Here is a 19,169-nt window from a genome sequence, read left to right as displayed (position 1 = left end):
TCTGCTGGCTTCTGTACATGGCAAGTCCCTTTATCCTACTATGGTCTTGCAATGTCTCTCCAGAATCCGCTACTGACAAAGCCTAATGTCAAGCTAGTTGGCAAAAAGGAAATGTTTACAAGGTCCAGCTCCAGTATAATAAAACAGGATTTAAAAAAAAAAAAGGTAGGTTTGCAAACCACAAATGGTCAGAATGGTCATCACCAAAAAGTCTATAAATAATAAATGCTGGAGAGGGTGTGGAGAAAAGGGAACTCTGCTACACTGTTGGTAGGAATGTAATTTGGTGCAGCCACTATGGAAAACAGTATGGAAGTTCCTTAAAAAACTAAAAATAGATTCATGATATGATCTAGCAATCCCACTCCTGTGCATATATCAAGAAAAGACAAAAACTCTAAATCAAATCATAGCAGCACAATTTATAACAACCAAGACATGGAAGCAACCTAAGTGTGCATCAACAGATGAATGTATAAAGAAGATGTGGTATATAGATGCACAAAGGAATATTACTTGGCCATGAAAAAGAACAAAATATTGCCATTTACAGCAACATGGATGGATCTAGAGATTATCATACTAAGTGAAATAAGTCAGACAAATACTATATCACTTATATGTAGAATCTCAAAAAATAAAACAAATGAACTTCCTTACAAAACAGAAATAGACTCACAGACATGGAAAACAAACTTACAGTTACAAAAGGGAGAAAGAGAGAGGTAGGGATAAATTAGGAGTATGAGATTAACATATATGCACTACTATATATAAAATAGATAAATAACAGGATTTACTATATAGTACTGGGAACTATATTCAATATCTTGTAATAACCTATAATGGAAAAGAACCTGAAAAACAGTATGTGTGTATATCTGTGTGTATGTAACTAAATCACTTTGCTGTACACCTAAAACTAATACAATATTGTAAAGCAACCATAGTTCAATTTTTTTAAAAGGTAGATTTGGAGCTGAAAGGTAATAAATTGATTACCATCACACTTCTCATCCATACCTCCCACCTTTCAGAAGCAATAAGGCTTGATCTTCTTCTTCACGTCTGAGTCATTCCTCATTCTCCCATCAGTTCTCTATGTTAATACTTTAAAATTTAGTTGTTTCTTAGTTTCACCAAAGACAATATTTACATTTCTGCGCTCCTTACTATTTTGGGGTAATTAACAAAAGAAAGACTGGTGGTAATTTCTTAACTTCTTTGTAAGGAAATCTCTCCACTTTACTACAATTATTCTATTTTAAAACTAATTTCCTTACCAAAATGTGACAATCTGCAGAGCAAAGATAGTCTTTAACTCATCTTATGTTCTTTTATCTCCCTCAGTGTCTTCCATATTAGGAGCTTAAAGAAAGGTTGGTTGAAATAAATGAATGTATATTCCTTAAAATTTTTAAATAAAATTCACAATTTGTTTCAATCAGTTTTATAGCTACACATCAGGCACTGAAATCCCAATAAGAGGTCTTATGAGTCTATGCTGTTTATTAAAATAAGAATTAAGCAAAAGCATTTATAGGTCAATGAAAACTCACCTTTAATCCTACTAGCAAAGCAACTCACTCTCTACAGAACATATTTACAATAAAAAAGAAAATTTTCACTTTATTCATTTATTTAGTGAGCAGATTGTCCTACTACTTTAAATATATGTTGAACTAAAATATTTTTCCAATGGTTACCCTCTAAAATATATTAATTTATTTTGAACTACCTATACTTACCAATTCAGGGATGTCTTTTACTTTGAGAGGAACTTGGATTAAACCCAAATGAGTCCTGAAACTAAGAGAATCACCACTTTCATAATTTGGGTTGCGAAGATTAATTAATACCTTTAAAAACAAATCCAACGAAATTGGTTAGTTTCTTTATACAAAATTCACACTTATAAAATTGGCAGTGATATTCTTAGTATATCACAAAATTAAAAATTATTTGGGTTATGCTTATACTTTAATCACATTCTGAACACTATAAAATTGAGTTAAAATGTTGAAATACCATAAACATGTTTTCAATTTAATATTCCAACAGATGACCTATCAAATACTAAAAAGTTAAAATTTCAGTTATAAAGAAAAACTTTTTGATGTTACGAAAAAATTAAAATTGTTTGAATATAATATTTTACAAGGAAAAATGACAGAAAAATTTAAACTGCTTGATTTCAGTATTTGCCAGGGAAAAACTTCAGAACCAACTCTAACACTTTTAAAAATAGATGCTGAAAAGTTTCTAGAAAGACAGTGGAATAACATCATATGGTATTGCTTCTAAATCAAATCCAAAGGTAAAAAAAAACTTTTTCAGAAGCCAAACTAACAAGAAATATTTTTCAAAATTAAAAATCTTGGATATTTGCGTATCCTTTAATCTATGAATCTCACTCCTGTGAGTATGATTATGGAAATAATTAAAACTGCTTGCAGAGATAGTGCAAAAAAAAGGTAAAGGAAGTGTTGTTTATAACAGAAAAATATTATGCATTTAATATTTTAAGACATTCAATACTAGACATTTAAGATGTTTAAGACTACTTAAACATTACGGTAGAGGAAATTACCTATATAAATTATGTTTTATGTATATAAAATATAGTTAAATATGCCACAATTAATAAATAACACAATGTTTATTAAATTAAAAATTACAGTAGTGTTTATTGCTGTATGATGATATTATAAGTAATTTTTGTTTTAAATTTTCTTCTTATATGTGTTTTCTTATTTTTCTAACAACATGTATTTTAGGGAGAAAATAATAATAATTTCCAAAAATATTTTTAAACTGCAACTCTGAAGGGAAAGAAACCAAGAATTCAGTGAAGATTATAATGACAGAAACACCAGCATATCTGAAGTAGGCATTAATAACCTGATAACTAATGGCTGACAAAATTAAATATATCACAAGTGCAAAAGAGTTGCCTAAAATTTCAAACACTAAATCAAAGCTAAAAATATCAAAGGAATTTATTTTTTAAAAATGTTTTAGCAAAGAACCAACAGTGTTAAATATAGACTAATATAGCACAATACAATTTTAGTCTAATTATGCAAATAAGGGATCACAGTGCATGGAAAACTTAAAAACATAGAATTGAAAAGAAAAACTATGAATACATGGGCAATAGAAAAGAAAAAAATATTAGAAAAGCAGAAACGATAAGGAAGTGATTATAGAAAACTTTTCTTGAGCTAAAGAAGAATCTCAGTATGACTAATAAAAGAATCAATTTAGCAATAGTCCTTAAGTAAACAGAGTGCTATGATTATTAAGAAGAAAACATAAAGTTAATTATATAAGAATTATATGAAATTTAAGTGCTAGGAAAGGGATGAGTTTGAGAGAAACCTTTAATAATCTAAGAGAAATAACACTAGCAGTATAAAGGCAGTTTCAAAACAAAGTAACTTCTCTTTTAAGTTAAAAGGAGACTGTTTATAATTCTAAAAGGCTCGAAATGATTTCTAACAATGCTGGCAAACTTGTATCTGAGAAAACAGGTTCAGAAAAAAAAAATGCAAAAGATTAAATCATTCATTTACTCATTCACTCAACACTTATTTACTGAGCAACTATGTGGTAAGCACTGTTACACCTGTTTGAGAGAGAGTAGTTTAGGACAGGATCAACTTGCAGCTGGTTTGTGGTAGCTCCTATCTTAGCTTCAGGGACATCTAGCAGTGACCCTTGGCCAAAATGGGATGAAATGCACTAACTAGTCATTTATAATGTGCTACTTAATGTCCCCTGGAGGCATTCCATATCAATTTATTTACTGTTTATTGAAAATGTATAGATTGATAGTTTGTACCTGAATTACCAGTAGGGTATAAAAGACTCATTAGAAAGCTTGTGCTGTAACTTGTATCTTGCACGTACCTTGGTGATTCATAACCCAAAGGCAAAGTGCATCCTGTGTAACTGAGAAAGGGCTGCAAAGTGCATCCTGTGTTACTGAGAAAGGAGCTGGGACTGGAAATTTCTATTTCTTTGTATTTGCATGTGCTTTCTTTCTCTTGCTGAAAGAAAGCTTTATGTGGGTGTATCCTTGTGGCTGAAATCTTGTATGTCTTCTCAGTTATCTGATTTGGCTCTGTGTGACTGTTGCAGCGGGGAACAAAGCTTCCATGTTACAGAATAAAGGCGGCAATAGGCAAAATAGGAAATCAGTATGTTATATGATGCTGAAGGTTATGGAGAAAAACAAAGCAGAAAAGGGTTATAAGGAGTTCCAAGAGGTGAGCCAGGGAAGGATCTGGTGAGAAGGTAACATTTTTTTGTGTGTGTATATGTTTAAATTTTTCCCATGAATGTTCTTTTTTAAACTGAAATACAGTTGACATACAATATTGTGTGAGTTTCAGACTGTACTAAAAGTGATTTGACATTTGCATACACTATAAAATTATCACCACAATAAGTCTGTATCTCTCCAAAGTTATTACAATACTATTGACCATATTGTTTATGCTGAGAATATGACATTTAAGCAAAGACATAAGGGAATGTGAGGGAATGGACACACAAGTATCTCGGGGAAAAGCAATGCAGGCAGAGAAAACAAGGAGCAAAGACCCTCAAATGGGAGAAAGCCAGGAGAAAGTAAGCAAGCTAAAGCAGCTGGAGTAGAAAAATCAGGAGGAAAAGTAATGGGAGATGAACTCAGAGAGGTGATGGGTATCAGATCAAATAGGGTGTTTTAGGCCACTGTCATGACTTTGGGTTTTAAGTAGAATGAGATAAGAAGCCACTGGATACCAGAAGAGTGGCTTCTTCAGAATAGTATTTACAAGGCTTCCTCTAGAAACTCTGCTAAAAATAAATTCTAGGTGGGGAAGTGTAGAAGCAGTAAGAGCAATTAAGAGGCCTCTGAAATAGTCCAGACAAGAGATGGCAGCTTGGATCAGCAACTTAGGAATGGCAGTGATGAGAAGTGAATGGATTCTGGACATACTTCAAACGTAAAGCTGAAAGGATTTCCTGGTGGATTACATATAAGGTACAAGAGAAAAAAATGGAATTAAAGATGAGTGAATTAAAATAATGAGTGAGTTCTAACTGCCTACTAAAGAGTTCCTCTTCAATGTCAATACCCTCTCAAACTTAATTAAGTGCATCATCTTCACTAATGGACCTGTGTCTCTTTCTGTATTCTGTATCTTAAGTTAACTCTGCCTAGTTATCCAACCTAGACACTTAAAGGTCATCTTTATCTTTTCTTTTTCTCATACTCCCTAGATCTAATAAATTCCCAAATCTTTTTAAAAATCTGTTAAATTCTCATCTTGTTAAATTCAAGTCTGTTGATGTCTTTCCATTTTGAATGCTGTTCTCTTAGTTCAAACCTTTATCATGCCTTGTCTGAACTGCTACAACAGGGAGAAAAAGAAAAAAGAAAAAGATTCACTGAGCACCTATTGTGCTAGCCAGCAGGCTACATGATTTATAGTCGCTAATTTTTAATCAAATCTTCTTGATTTACTTCCCTCTAATCTTTCCACACTACCATGTATTTTCCCAGAGCAATTTCCAAACACAAATCTGATAAGGTTATTCCATTGCTTTCATGGCTCTGGGGCTTCTTATATGGTGATTCTTCTGCCTGGAGATGTTTTTTAATATCATCATTTCTTTTGCATTTTTACCTCATTAATATACATATATTTAACCAACAGAACCTACCTCAAGAAAATCCTTAGGTGCATAAACAGGTCTGAAAAGGCTTAAATCTAGAATTAATAAGACAGATTAAAGTAGAATTTCGGTTACAATATACAAATCCTTAATAATAATAAATTATAACGGTTCTTTCATATTGTTATGCAGCTAGGTTAATTCAAACATTTGCAGAATATCAATTATTTGTCATACACTGTGTTAAGCACTGTACTAACAAAAACAGAAAGTCCCTTCCCTTGATAGTCTAGATAGCATATTCTAGAAGAAATTGAAGAGTCCTCTCTTCCATAAATTTGTAATGGAGCATTTGTAATTGAATTGGAAAACAATGTCAATATCATATGAAAGTTCTACATGAGAATTCTCAAAGTACTTAGAACACAAACAATAAATTCTCAGTGAATCTGTAGTTGTACTGAACTGCTCTCCCTTTTGAACTTTCTATAATACACTGCTTCCTTTGTGCATGCATGCTTAAATGCGACTCCCCACTCAGGGATCGAACCTGCATCTCCTACATTGCAGGAGAACTCTTTACCACTGAACCACTGCGGAAGCCTCAGGTTATATTGAACTATTCTTCCTTCTGAATTTCTATAACACACTGCTTCCTTTATGATGGCTCAAAATTTTCTGCAACCTCCCCAGGCCCCAGCTATTTTTTAAGAAAGAGTGGTGAAGAATTATGTACATGTCTACCTAAACAATTATTTTACATATATCAATAATTAATTTATACATATATTTATCACTCATTAAATGTTTTTTAAAATTGATAGACTCAATTTTAAACATTAAAATGAACCAAAATAAATTCTTAAAAACATTTTAAAACATTTTAAAGGTCTTAAAACTTTTCAAAATGTAACACATTTTAACATCTCAATGTAATTAAAGCTTGAGATTTATCTTAATTATGAGCCTAAGAAATCCACTGAATGATTCTAATTTATCCTTTCATAAAAATGTTTTCAAATGCTGATTAAAAAAATAACTGATTTAAATATTCTCAAAATAACGGAGCACAGTGACTAAAGCTGGGAATTTTTAAACTGCAAAGTAGAAGTTTAAGCAAAAAAAAAAAAAAAAGATGATAATAAATCAGTGAGAAGGGAAGTTGCTATCTTTCCAAAAAGAACTTGTTAATAATGTTATTTTGGATCCACAATTAAAAGAACAATTTTTTTCCCACTACCACATTTTGAAAATATTTTTTTCATATGTACCTGGTTCATCGGTTCCCATTTCATTCCATTTATTGAGAAGTTCTTTCTGTTCTCCAACTGGCCTCTAAAAAAGGTAATTTTAAAATTGGTTTCGTTTTGTGAAGTTAAGCAATGCAGCTGAAAAATAAGAATCAATACCTTATCTAAAAGCTTATATAAGCTACCATAACACAAGAAAAAATAATTTCATTACATATGATTAGCTTTTCTGGGAATTACATTTAATGTTATTTAACTATTACATTGTATGCAGTCTTAATGGCTCGGTTAGAATATGGTACTAATGAGTCTAAAATAGAAGGCAAATGACATGTGCTGGCCAGTAAAATTTCACAAAGAAAGACTGCTCCTCAGCCACATACTACATCTCTCACCCCATCCAGCAATCTCAGAAATGCATCACAAGGGGGCTGGCCAAGAGAGTGTGACTGTGAGTCAGTAGCATCATCTTCCTATATGAAAGACAGTATATTACACAATACTACATATTTAGACAGTTTTTCATATAAATTTATCCTCTTTTACACCATCCTTCTGGTGCCTTCAGTGACTTGTGCTTGGATATTATCCAATGTACATTCACTATATCTTGTCCAACAGCAGGGAATAAATAGGTGTAGGGAGGATGAAGTGAAGAGAAACTTGTTCACTCCTACTCTTGAACAGCTATAAAAGACCCAGAACATTGCTCACGTGGCTTTTCTCTCCTTTTCATCTCTCCCCTATCAAAGCCCAGAACTACAGATAAATGTTGAGTATTAGATCTAAATAGTTCTAGAGAGATGATAAATCATTCGGGTAAGGAGACTAAAGGTAATTAAAATCTTTAAAGTGCATTTATAACCTTTACAGACAAATCTCCAAATAATCTGTACTGTACAGCCTATATTTATTCTTGATACAGGTTTTTTTTTTTTTTTTACAAAAAGCATTATAGCATATGCAATAGAAAACTATATAAAATACATCCACATAATTTACCTTTTATAGACTTTGGTTTCAAAAAGCTGTATACCAGTAACAAAAAAAAAAGATAAATCTGCCTAACAGTTATAATTTCATGATGCTTGCTAGTGCATGATTCACAATAAAATACTTAAGTGTTAAAAGTACCTTTCGTGCCAATGGAATACTCAGTTCAGTGCACATACTATTTAAACTCTTCAAAATTCTTTTTTCCCAACTTCCCTGAAACATAAGGAACAGTCTATTATTATTTTTGGTTAACAGTGCCAAAAGTGATTTTTAAAAAATTAAAGACATTATGAGTTATATAGAAATGGTGAAGTTGCTTGAGATTGGTTATCTTATTCACTAGATTACTCAACAAATATTGATTACTGCCTACTATGTGCCAGATACTATCCTTAGTGCTGTGAATAACAAAATGTCTCCATCCTCATGGAACTGACATTCTAGTGGAGGATTGGAATGAAGATAGATTAAAAAAATAAATCAACAAGTCAGATGTGGAAATAGCAGATTTTTAAAAAAAGGTAAGTTATATTTAAGTACTTTATAAATCTTTCATACTTGAGACTCCCATTAATGACCTAGTAAAATAAAATTTTATAGAAATTATTATATTGTAATTTTCCAAACATCTTTCACCCTAAATACTTCACTATGAATTTTTTAAGAATAAGAACCTAGCTGTGGTACATATACACAATGGAGTATTACTCAGCTATTAAAAAGAATACATTTGAATCAGTTCTAATGAGGTGGATGAAACTGGAGCCTATTATACAGAGTGAAGTAAGCCAGAAGGAAAAACACCAATACAGTATACTAACGCATATATATGGAATTTAGAAAGATGGTAACAATAACCCTGTATTCGAGACAGCAAAAGAGACACTGATGTATAGAACAGTCTTATGGACTCTGTGGGAGAGGGAGAGGGTGGGATGATTTGGGAGAATGGCATTGAAATATGTATAATATCATATATGAAACGAGTCGCCAGTCCAGGGTCCATGCATGATACCGGATGCTTGGGGCTGGTGCACTGGGATGACCCAGAGTGAGGGTATGGGGAGGGAGGAGGGAGGAGGGTTCAGGATGGGGAACACATGTATACCTGTGGCAGATTCATTTTGATATATGGCAAAACCAATACAATATTGTAAAGTTAAATAAAATTAAATTAAAAAAAATAAAGTAGGATAATGAAATAGCAAGGAATTTATAGCATCAAGTAATGTAATAAAATGACTGTCCAGGTTTCAAAAAAAAAGAATAAGAACCTTCTCTTACATAACCACAATACCACTATGACACCTGAGAAAACTAAAAATAATATTTCATATCATCTTAGCCCATATTCAATAATTTCCAATTATCCCCCAAAATGTCTTTATATCTTTTTAAATCCTGGATCCATTAAAAATTAATGCATTACATTTGGTTGTTATGTCTCTTTCTGTATAGCTTAATCTAGTGTGCTTTTCTCCTTTTCTTTTTCATACTGGCTTTTTTGAGCAGTCCAAGGCAGATGTCTTTTGGAATGTGTCACAATCTAGATTGGTCTCACTGTTTTCTCACCATATCGATTACATTCTTCTTTGTCCCTGGTATTTGTCATAAACTTGAAATAATAAGTTAACTTTAATGGTCAGTCATAAATTGATCATCCGTATACATCATACTTCAGTAAATTATTCTCTTTAATGCCAAGTTAAAACACCATAATTTTTTGGTCTTTTAGCACTGGCCACTTCTGACTCACAAAAAACAGAATAATACCAAAGCTCCAAAATTTAGACCAAATGAGGAGAAATGGAGATAACTATATATTATATTATCTATAAAAGACAGCTAAAATCAGATAATATTAAATAGAATAATAATACCTCCTTTACGTGATTGCTATAAAAATTAAAGATGTAAAGTACTTTGAACAGTGACACAATGATAATAATCATTCAATAACTGATAGTTTTTACTACAGCTATCATTATTCAGAGTTTCTTCATTAACATACGTATCTAGATATATTACTCTCTATCTGGAATAAACTCTCCATGCTCTACTCTTATCCCAACATACTTATTCCTATGTTATCTGAATAAATTATATTCACCATTCAGGTCTTCACCTCTATTAAGCCTGCTCTTACCTGGCCCCCACTCAGATAATATTAGTGCCTTTGCCTACAGATTCTCACAATATCTCTTCCTTCACCTATCATAGCACATATCACACTTTATCGAGCACATAATAAGTTTTCAATAATTGAACAGATTTCTACTCTTAGTTATGCTGCAAGTATTTAGAAAAATTTTGGTACAACTGCCAAAGTAATGAATGAACAGGAAAAAAATCATCTATAAGAGAAATACAAAGCTGTGTGAAATGCATAAGACTTAGTTTACTAAATATATAGAAATAGGTTTTCAAGAATAAAAGAATACTCAATAAATTTCATAAAATACAGTCCAAACTAATTCTGTTTACTAGTTTGTTTTCAATTTTTTTCTCTCTCTTTTCTTTTTCCTATAAAGAGTTCTCTTAGATGCAGGACTTCAAATATATTTGGGTATATTATTCATGACCAAACTTTAGTTAGTATAATACAACCCACTTCCACCCTCAACATTCTTATCCCAAATTTATCTGGAAAAATCTAACTCAACTTTCATATCTTGGCTTAAAAGTAATTTCCTTTAATAAGCTTTCTGCCACTTGCTCCCTCAAATCCAGATTGTGGGGGTTGGGGGAGCAAGTATTAGAACCTTAACAACACAAGAGAAGACTCTACACATGGACATCACCAGATGGTCAACACCGAAATCAGATTGATTATATTCTTTGCAGACAAAGATGGAGAAGCTCTATACAGTAAGCAAAAACAAGACCAGGAGCTGACTGTGGCTCAGATCATGAACTCCTTATTGCCAAATTCAGACTTAAATTGAAGAAAGTAGGGAAAACCACTAGACCACTCAAGTATGACCTAAATCAAATCCCTTACAATCATACAGTAGAGGTGACAAATAGATTAAAGGGATTAGATCTGATAGAGTGCCTGAAGAACTATGGACGGAGGTTCATGACATTGTACAGGAGGCAGTGATCAAGACCATCCCCAAGAAAAGAAACGCAAAAAGGCAAAATGGTTGTCTGAGGAGGCCTTACAAATAGCTGAGAAAAGAAGAGAAGCTAAAGGCAAAGGAGAAAAGGAAAGATATACCCATTTGAATGCAGATTTCCAGGGAATAGCAAGGAGAGATAAGGAAGCCTTCCTCAGTGATCAATGCAAAGAAATAGAGGAAAACAATAGAATGGGAAAGACTAGAGATCTCTTCAAGAAAATTAGAGACCCCAAGGGAACATTTCATGCTATTATGAGCACAATAAAGGACAGAAATGGTATGGACCTAACAGAAACAGAAGATATTAAGAAGAGGTGGCAAGAATACACAGAGGAATAGACAAAAAAGATCTTCATGACCCAGATAACCACAATGGTGTGATCACTCACCTAGAGCCAGACATCCTGGGATGTGAAGTCAAGTGGGCCTTAGGAAGCATCACTACAAACAAAGCTAGTGGAGGTGAAGAATTCCAGTTGAGCTATTTCAAATCCTAGAATATGGTGTTGTGAAAGTGTTGCACTCAATATGCCAGCAAATCTGGAAAACTCAGCAGTGGCCACAGGACTGGAAAAGGTCCGTTTCATTCCAGTCCCAAAGAAGGGCAATGACAAAGAATGCTCAAACTACCACACAATTGTACTCATCTCACACACTAGCAAAGTAATGCTCAAAATTCTTCAAGCCAGGCTTCAACAGTACAGGAACCATGAACTTCCAGATGTTCAAGCTGGATTTAGAAAAGGTAGAACAAGAGATCAAATTGCCAATATCTGCTAGATCCTAGAAAAAGCAAGAGAGTTCCAGAAAAACATTTACTTTTGCTTTATTGACTATGCCAAAGCCTTTGACTGTGTGGATCACAATCAACTGTGGAAAATTCTGAAAGAGATGGGAATACCAGACCACCTGAACTGCCTCTTGAGAAACCTGTATGCAGGTCAAGAAGCAACAGTTAGAACTAGACATGGAACAAACAGACTGGTTCCAAATTGGGAAAGGAGTACATCAAGGCTGTATATTGTCACCCCGCTTATTTAAACGTATATGCAGAGTCCATCATGTAAAACGCTGGGCCGGATGAAGCACAAGCTGGAATCAAGATCGCCGGGAGAAATATCAATAATTTCAGATATGCAGACGACACCACCCTTATGGCAGAAAGCAAAGGAGAACTAAAGAGCCTCTTGATGAAAGTGAAAGAGGAGAGTGAAAAAGTTGGCTTAAAACTCACCATTCAGAAAACATGGCATCTGGTCCCATCACTTTACGGCAAATAGATGAGGAAACAGTGTCAGACTTTATTGTTTTGGGCTCCAAAATCACTGCAGCCATGAAATTAAAAGACACTTGCTCCTTGGAAGAAAACCTATGACCAACCTAGACAGCATATTTAAAAGCAGAGACATTACTTTACCAACAGAGGTCCATCTAGTCAAGGCTATGGTTTTCCCAGTAGTTCTGTACAGATATGAGAGTTAGACTATAAAGAAAGTGAGCACCGAAGAACTGATGCTTTTGAACTGTGGTGTTGGAAAACTCTTGAGAGTTCCTTGGATTGCAAAGAGATCCAACCAGTCCATCCTAAAGGAGATCAGTCCTGAATATTCATTGGAAGGACTGATGCTGAAGCTGAACCTCCAATACTTCACCTGATGTGAAGAACTGACTCATTTGAAAAGATCCTCATGCTGGGAAAGACTGAAGGTGGGAGGAGAAGGGGATGACAGAGGATGAGATGGTCGAATGGCATCACTGACGTGATGGACATGAGTTTGAGTAGGCTCTGGGAGCTGGTGATGGACAGAGAAGTCTGGTGTGCTGCAGTCCATGGGGTCACAATGAGTCGGACATAATTGAGTGACTGAACTGAACTGAATTTTAATTCAGTCATTACTATAAAAATAAAACTTGCATAAAGATTAAAAATCCAATCCCTGATTTTTTATTATGTATCCTATTATATAAAAGAACTAAATTTCTAGCTATTGAATTATGATTACAAAAATTATCATTTTCAACCACTAATAAGAGGACTCCTGAGTTGATAAAAAGAAAATAACTCTCAGATATAAAAATAAAAGTTACAACAGACATCAATGTGTGGCTCATAATATATACCGTACATATTTGTAAGACTGCAATACATAATTTTAATACAGCATAAAACCTACTGAAAACACAGACATAAAGTCCATTTAAAATAGAATACTTTCTATAATTATATGTTAATAAGATATTCTGAAGCATATTTAACTTATTCTTTAGAAAATCACTCTGACAAAAACATCTCTTCAGGAGTTTTGACAAAGTAAAACTTTAAGTGATAAATCACAGTTCTCCTAAATAACTATCCCACTTACCAAGTATTTCAACTTACCAAATTTAATGTTAGATGTAATATACAGAGAAACTACTTAAGAAAAAAATTTCACAGAAAAGAAATTAGAGAAAACAAACTTATGGTTACCAGAGAATAAGTGAGGGGAGGGATAAATTGGGAGATTGAGATAGACATATACAAACTACTACATATAAAATAGACCTGATCCAAAGAGCCAAATAATTGGAAAAGACCCTGATGCTGGGAAAGATTCAAGGCAAAGGAGAAGCGGGCAGCAGAGGATGAGATGGTTAGATACCATCACTGACTCAATGGACATGAATTGGGGCAAACTCCAGGAGACAGTGAAGGGCAGGGAAGCCTGGCATGCTGCAGTCCATGTGGTTGCAAAGAGTCGGACATGACTTAGTGATTAACAACAATAATAAACTAATAAGGACCTACTGTATGGCATAGGGAACTCTTCTTGATACTCTGTAATTCTCTATATGGGAAAAAAATCTAAAAAACAGTGGATATATGTATATGTATAGAACTCATTCACCTTGCTGAAGAGCAGAAGCTAACACAACATTGTAAATCAACTATACTCCAATAAAATCTTTTAAAAAAGAAATTAGATATTAGAAGCAAGCATTCTGAATGAAAAAAATAGAGCTAAGTGACTTACATGTGTTTACCATATGTTATTTTATTAATCCTGTGAGTAATGTATCATTACCCTCATTTTTACAAATGGGAAACTTTTTAAAACAACACCTGAGAGTAGAATGGAAAAGAATATTAAGAACTAAAGCAATGCTGAACAAAACTTTATTCATCATTTTTTATTGTGTTCCACAACTAAAGCAAAAACGTGGAAATGATCCAGAAGAGAAGAAAGAACAAGATGAAAAACTGAGAGAAAGAGGAAAAGGATGTTCAACTCAGAAAATTCAAAATTTTAAGGCTAGAACAGGTGGACATGAGGTTAATAGCTGAGTTTTCAAATAAGGAAAATATATTGATTCAACAAATATTTACTGGGCTCTTATTAAACATATGCCATTAAAAGATGAATAAAACAGCTATCCCTGTAGTGAGGGTGAGAAGGATAAGACAGAAACAAATAATATGGATAAGTTGCAAAAAGTTCATTAGGGCTATACCAATCTATACATAAAAAACCATAAAAATGTAAAACAATAGGCACGCAATAGGAAGCTAGGTATATCACAACTTCTAGCTGTCCACAGAACACATCACATCCTGAAATAATGAAAGAAGAGTGACCCCAGTGGTTGGCCTTGTCTTCCCTATTCCCTGTTCCATATCTATGAAAGGTTGTCAGGAATTTTCCAAGGTACTCTTTGCAAGAACTTCAGTCAGATGGTCAGAAGTCATTTCATAAAAGTCTTAGTCAACAAAATCATTTCCACAGACATTAGAAACAGTAACAGAATATCCTGACAATGAGGGGAAATCCAAGATGAAGCAAGCGGCTGTTTTTAAGTGGGGTCATCCTTTAGGTTCCCTAAAGAACTCTAATCTTGATTAAGTGGTATTTATTCATTTCTTTGTCTCACTGATTATCATGTATTCAATGCTTTATATCTACAAAGCACAAAGCTCAGACCAGTGAGTAAATGTTATAAGGAGCTTATAACCATTTAACGAAACTTTCCAACAATTAAAAGACTTAGTCAAAATGGGTTAAAATTGTGAATTTCTTGTTTCCAGTTCTCCATCAAAAGGAGATGAGCTCCAGAGGTTAGACTGGATAAATGTGAAAGTCCACTCTAGCTCCAGCTCCAGTTCTATAGGTACATAATTTTTCTCTACCTGTGGAAATGAATAAATAAGCCCTACGTCTCAAAGATAAATGCTAAAAATTCATAGTTGATGCTATGCTATTATTTAAATAAAAATTTCAGTGTGTACCTAGCACCCAATAAAAAGTTGAAGTAGCAAATAAGTTATTGAAAAATGATAGTGCGCCAATATAAAATAAGAAGAAAGTAAAAGTTTCTATCCCAACGACTTACAAAATAAAGATTTTTTAAAATGTTATTTAAAAGGAAAATGGATGGTCTTTTACATTTAAAATGTTTAAATAGAAAGACATTACCTTTTACTTAAACCCATATCCTCTCTAAATGAAATTATTGTTGCTTTCTAATCAGTTTCCCTAATAATTGAAAACTATGGTATTAACTCAAAGGATTTCAAGAATTTTATAAATAAGGTAGTTTCTAAGCCATGAGAGGTAAAAGATTCTCAAAAGAATTGCAATTCTACTGAAATCTTTAAATGGGTATTATTATCATCTTGCTTCTTTTTCATAGTAATGAAAATAAATAAGTCATTAAAAACAATGTAACAAATACACAGCATGCAAAACTTATGAAATTATAAAATTTTTTCATAAGTTTAAATTACTTTCTTCACACTGAAATGAATAAAGTAAAACAAAATAATAATAACCCAGCTTTCTAATGGAAAAAGGCTTTAGTAATTCTATGATAATAAAGAATATACATTTATTCAAGATAATATGAAAAACCATATAATATATAAAGAATAAAATAATAAATAAGCACTCATAAATTTCCACCAGTCAAAAATAACCAGTGTTACCACTTTATTCTCTTCATTTTTTCTATGCATGTATGTGTACAACTGAGATGTATATGTGTGTATATATGCACTTGGATATATATACACTTAATTAAAGTAGAATTATATTGTTTTATAGTTTGCTTTTTTGAATGGAGATTATATCATATGCAATTTCACCTCATTATGCTGCTGCTACTGCTAAGTCACTTCAGTCGTGTCCGACTCTGTGCGACCCCATAGACGGCAGCCCACCAGGCTCCCCCGTCCCTGGGATTCTCCAGGCAAGAACACTGGAGTGGGTTGCCATTTCCTTCTCCAATGCATCAAAGTGAAAAGTGAAAGTGAAGTCACTCAGTCGTGTTCGACTCTTAGCGACCCCAGGGACTGCAGCCTACCAGGCTCCTCCGTCCATGGGATTTTCCAGGCAAGAGTACTGGAGTGGGGTGCCATTGCCTTCTCTGTCACCTCATTATACTTCTCTGAAAATGCCATTTTTGATGCCTGTGTAAAACTGTCTTTTGGAGATTCGCTGTTACATTTAAGCAGGCCCTATTGCTTTCTTTAGATGCCTTTAAATTTTTTACTATTATCTCTGATTTTTTTCTTTAGAGAAGGCTCAAGAAGTGAAGTTACTCAAAATAAGGGTATAAATATTTTCCTAAAGGGAACATTTCCACTTTTCATTATGTAATTCATTCATCATTTAAAAAAAAAAAAATCTATTGAGTGTCTACCATGGGCCGGGCACCATGCCAGAGGTTGCAGATACAATGCGGGAAGAGAGACACTGGTTCTGCTCTACAGAATCTAGTGATCATACAGACAACCCAAGTATTGTGATAGGAAGGTCAGGGTGCCTCTCGTGTGGAGGACTGGAGATACAGGAAAAGTATCTGCGTATCTGAGAGCGAGGGGTCAGAAAGCCTTCCTAAAGAAACCATCATCTAACCCAATACCTGAAAAATGTGTAGAAGTTAGCCAGAAACACGTGGGGTTCGAGGGGAGGCAGTCTGGGGTAGGAGTGACGGTATGAGCACAGGTTCTCCTGCTGGAGGACACCAAGGAGATGAAGAGAGAGAGAAGGTACCTGTGTGTGGAAATGGAGTGGCAGGAAGGGGAGGGACAGTAAGAGAAGGCAAGGGATGAGACCTGAACAGTAAAATGGGGCAAGATAATGTATAGATTTTTAAGCAAAAGTAAGGAACTGAAGCTCTATCCTAAAAGTCTTGGAAGTTTTAAGAAATGGAGTGACAATACAGAAGGCAGAAGGACCAGTTAGGAAGGAGATGATAATTGAAGTAATATGAAACTAGCAAAATTCTCAACTTTACTAAGGTTACTGGATTGACAGAAAACAGGATAAATTCAACCACACAGCTCATCCTGAGTTTGAGCATTTCTGGACTGGATACAGAAAGGCTGAAAAGAATCAGGTAGTGCAAATTCTGGAGTGGCTGTCCAAGTTCAAATTCCAAGTCTTCCACTTAGTAGTTTTGTGAAGCTGGCACTCTCTGAGACCATAAATGTAACTCATCTCATACAGTCGACATAAATATTAAATGAGTGAATACTTGAATGGTACCTGGCACATAATTAGAGCTCTATGTGCTTACTACTATTATTTCACATGTAAACTTGTGAATTTAGATTTATCACACTGCATATAAATTTCTTCAAATACTGCTTTCTGTGAAAGGTGTAGCAAAGTAGTTCCCAAAGTACTTTACATGGAAATATGTCACATACGTCTGAACAGCACTAGGTTAAATAAAAATTAAACTGTTTCTCTACTGAAGAGCCTCTCTGAGCCATTAACACACCAAAAGAAATTGTAAGCAAAATTAAGGAGCATTAGATTAAAAACCAAAGTATCTAATAAATATTCATGAGTCTATATTGATACAAATAAATGACTGAATAAGTAAATAAATGGGGGAGAGAAGACAACTCTCCGATGCAGAAGAATTCTAAATACTTTTTGTAGATATTCCCCTGCTCAGGGAGGTAGAACATAATTTCTCTTCCTTAAGTATGAACTGTGACTTCCTTCAAGCTGGTTTTAGAAAAGACAGAGGAACCAGAGATCAAATTGCCAACATCCACTGGATCATGGAAAAAGCAAGAGAGTTCCAGAAAAACATCTACTTCTGTTTTATTGACTATGCCAAAGCCTTTGACTGTGTGGATCACAATAAACTGTGGAAAATTCTTCAAGAGATGGGAATACCAGCCCACCTGACCTGCCTCTTGAGAAATCTGTATGCAGGTCAGGAAGCAACAGTTAGAACTGGACATGGAACAACAGACTAGTTCCAAATAGGAAAAGGAGTACGTTAAGGCTGTATATTGTCACCTTGCTTATTTAACTTATATGCAGAGTACATCATGAGAAATGCTGGACTGGAAGAAACACAAGCTGGAATCAAGATTGCCGGGAGAAATATCAATAACCTCAGATATGCAGATGACACCACCCTTATGGCAGAAAGTGAAGAGGAACTCAAAAGCCTCTTGATGAAAGTGAAAGTGGAGAGTGAAAAAGTTGGCTTAAAGATCAACATTCAGAAAACAAAGATCATGGCATCCGGTCCCATCACTTCATGGGAAATAGATGGGGAAACAGTGGAAACAGTGTCAGACTTTATTTTTTTGGGCTCCAAAATCAGTGCAGATGGTGACTGCAGCCATGAAATTAAAAGACACTTACTCCTTGGAAGGAAAGTTATGACCAACCTAGATAGCGTATTGAAAAGCAGAGACATTACTTTGCCAACAAAGGTCTGTCTACTCAAGGCTATGGTTTTTCCTGTGGTCATGTATGGATGTGAGAGTTGGACTGTGAAGAAGGCTGAGCGCCGAAGAATTGATGCTTTTGAACTGTGGTGTTGGAGAAGACTCTTGAGAGTCCCTTGGACTGCAAGGAGATCCAACCAGTCCATTCTCAAGGAGATCAGCCCTGGGATTTCTTGGGAAGGAATGATGCTAAAGCTGAAACTCCAGTACTTTGGCCACCTCAAGCGAACAGTTGACTCATTGGAAAAGACTCTGATGCTGGGAGGGATTGGGGGCAGGAGGAGAAGGGGACGACAGAGGATGAGATGGCTGGATGGCATCACTGACTCGATGGACGTGAGTCTGGGTGAACTCCGGGAGTTGGTGATGGACAGGGAGGCCTGGCGTGCTGCGATTCAT

The 19,169-nt window shown here is 34.5% G+C and overlaps 1 protein-coding gene across 2 annotated transcripts in view; it reads right to left on the bottom strand.

Moving 5' to 3' along the window:
* Positions 1-19,169, bottom strand: part of TBC1D19 (TBC1 domain family member 19) — a 151,608-nt gene that overhangs the window by 89,644 nt on the left and 42,795 nt on the right. For both annotated transcript variants that reach the window (XM_027544218.1, XM_027544217.1), the window contains exons 5-8: positions 8,052-8,126; positions 6,939-7,002; positions 5,716-5,762; positions 1,749-1,859 (exon numbers count right to left, since the gene is read on the bottom strand). In XM_027544218.1, the coding sequence (XP_027400019.1) occupies positions 1,749-1,859; positions 5,716-5,762; positions 6,939-7,002; positions 8,052-8,126 (297 nt within the window). The remainder of the gene's footprint in view (positions 1-1,748; positions 1,860-5,715; positions 5,763-6,938; positions 7,003-8,051; positions 8,127-19,169) is intronic.

Source organism: Bos indicus x Bos taurus, chromosome 6 (assembly GCF_003369695.1).
Source record: "Bos indicus x Bos taurus breed Angus x Brahman F1 hybrid chromosome 6, Bos_hybrid_MaternalHap_v2.0, whole genome shotgun sequence".
In the NCBI taxonomy this organism is placed as follows: Eukaryota; Metazoa; Chordata; class Mammalia; order Artiodactyla; family Bovidae; genus Bos; species Bos indicus x Bos taurus.
The sequence above is the reverse complement of the archived record's forward strand: the minus strand, read 5'-3'. Positions and strand labels throughout refer to the sequence as shown.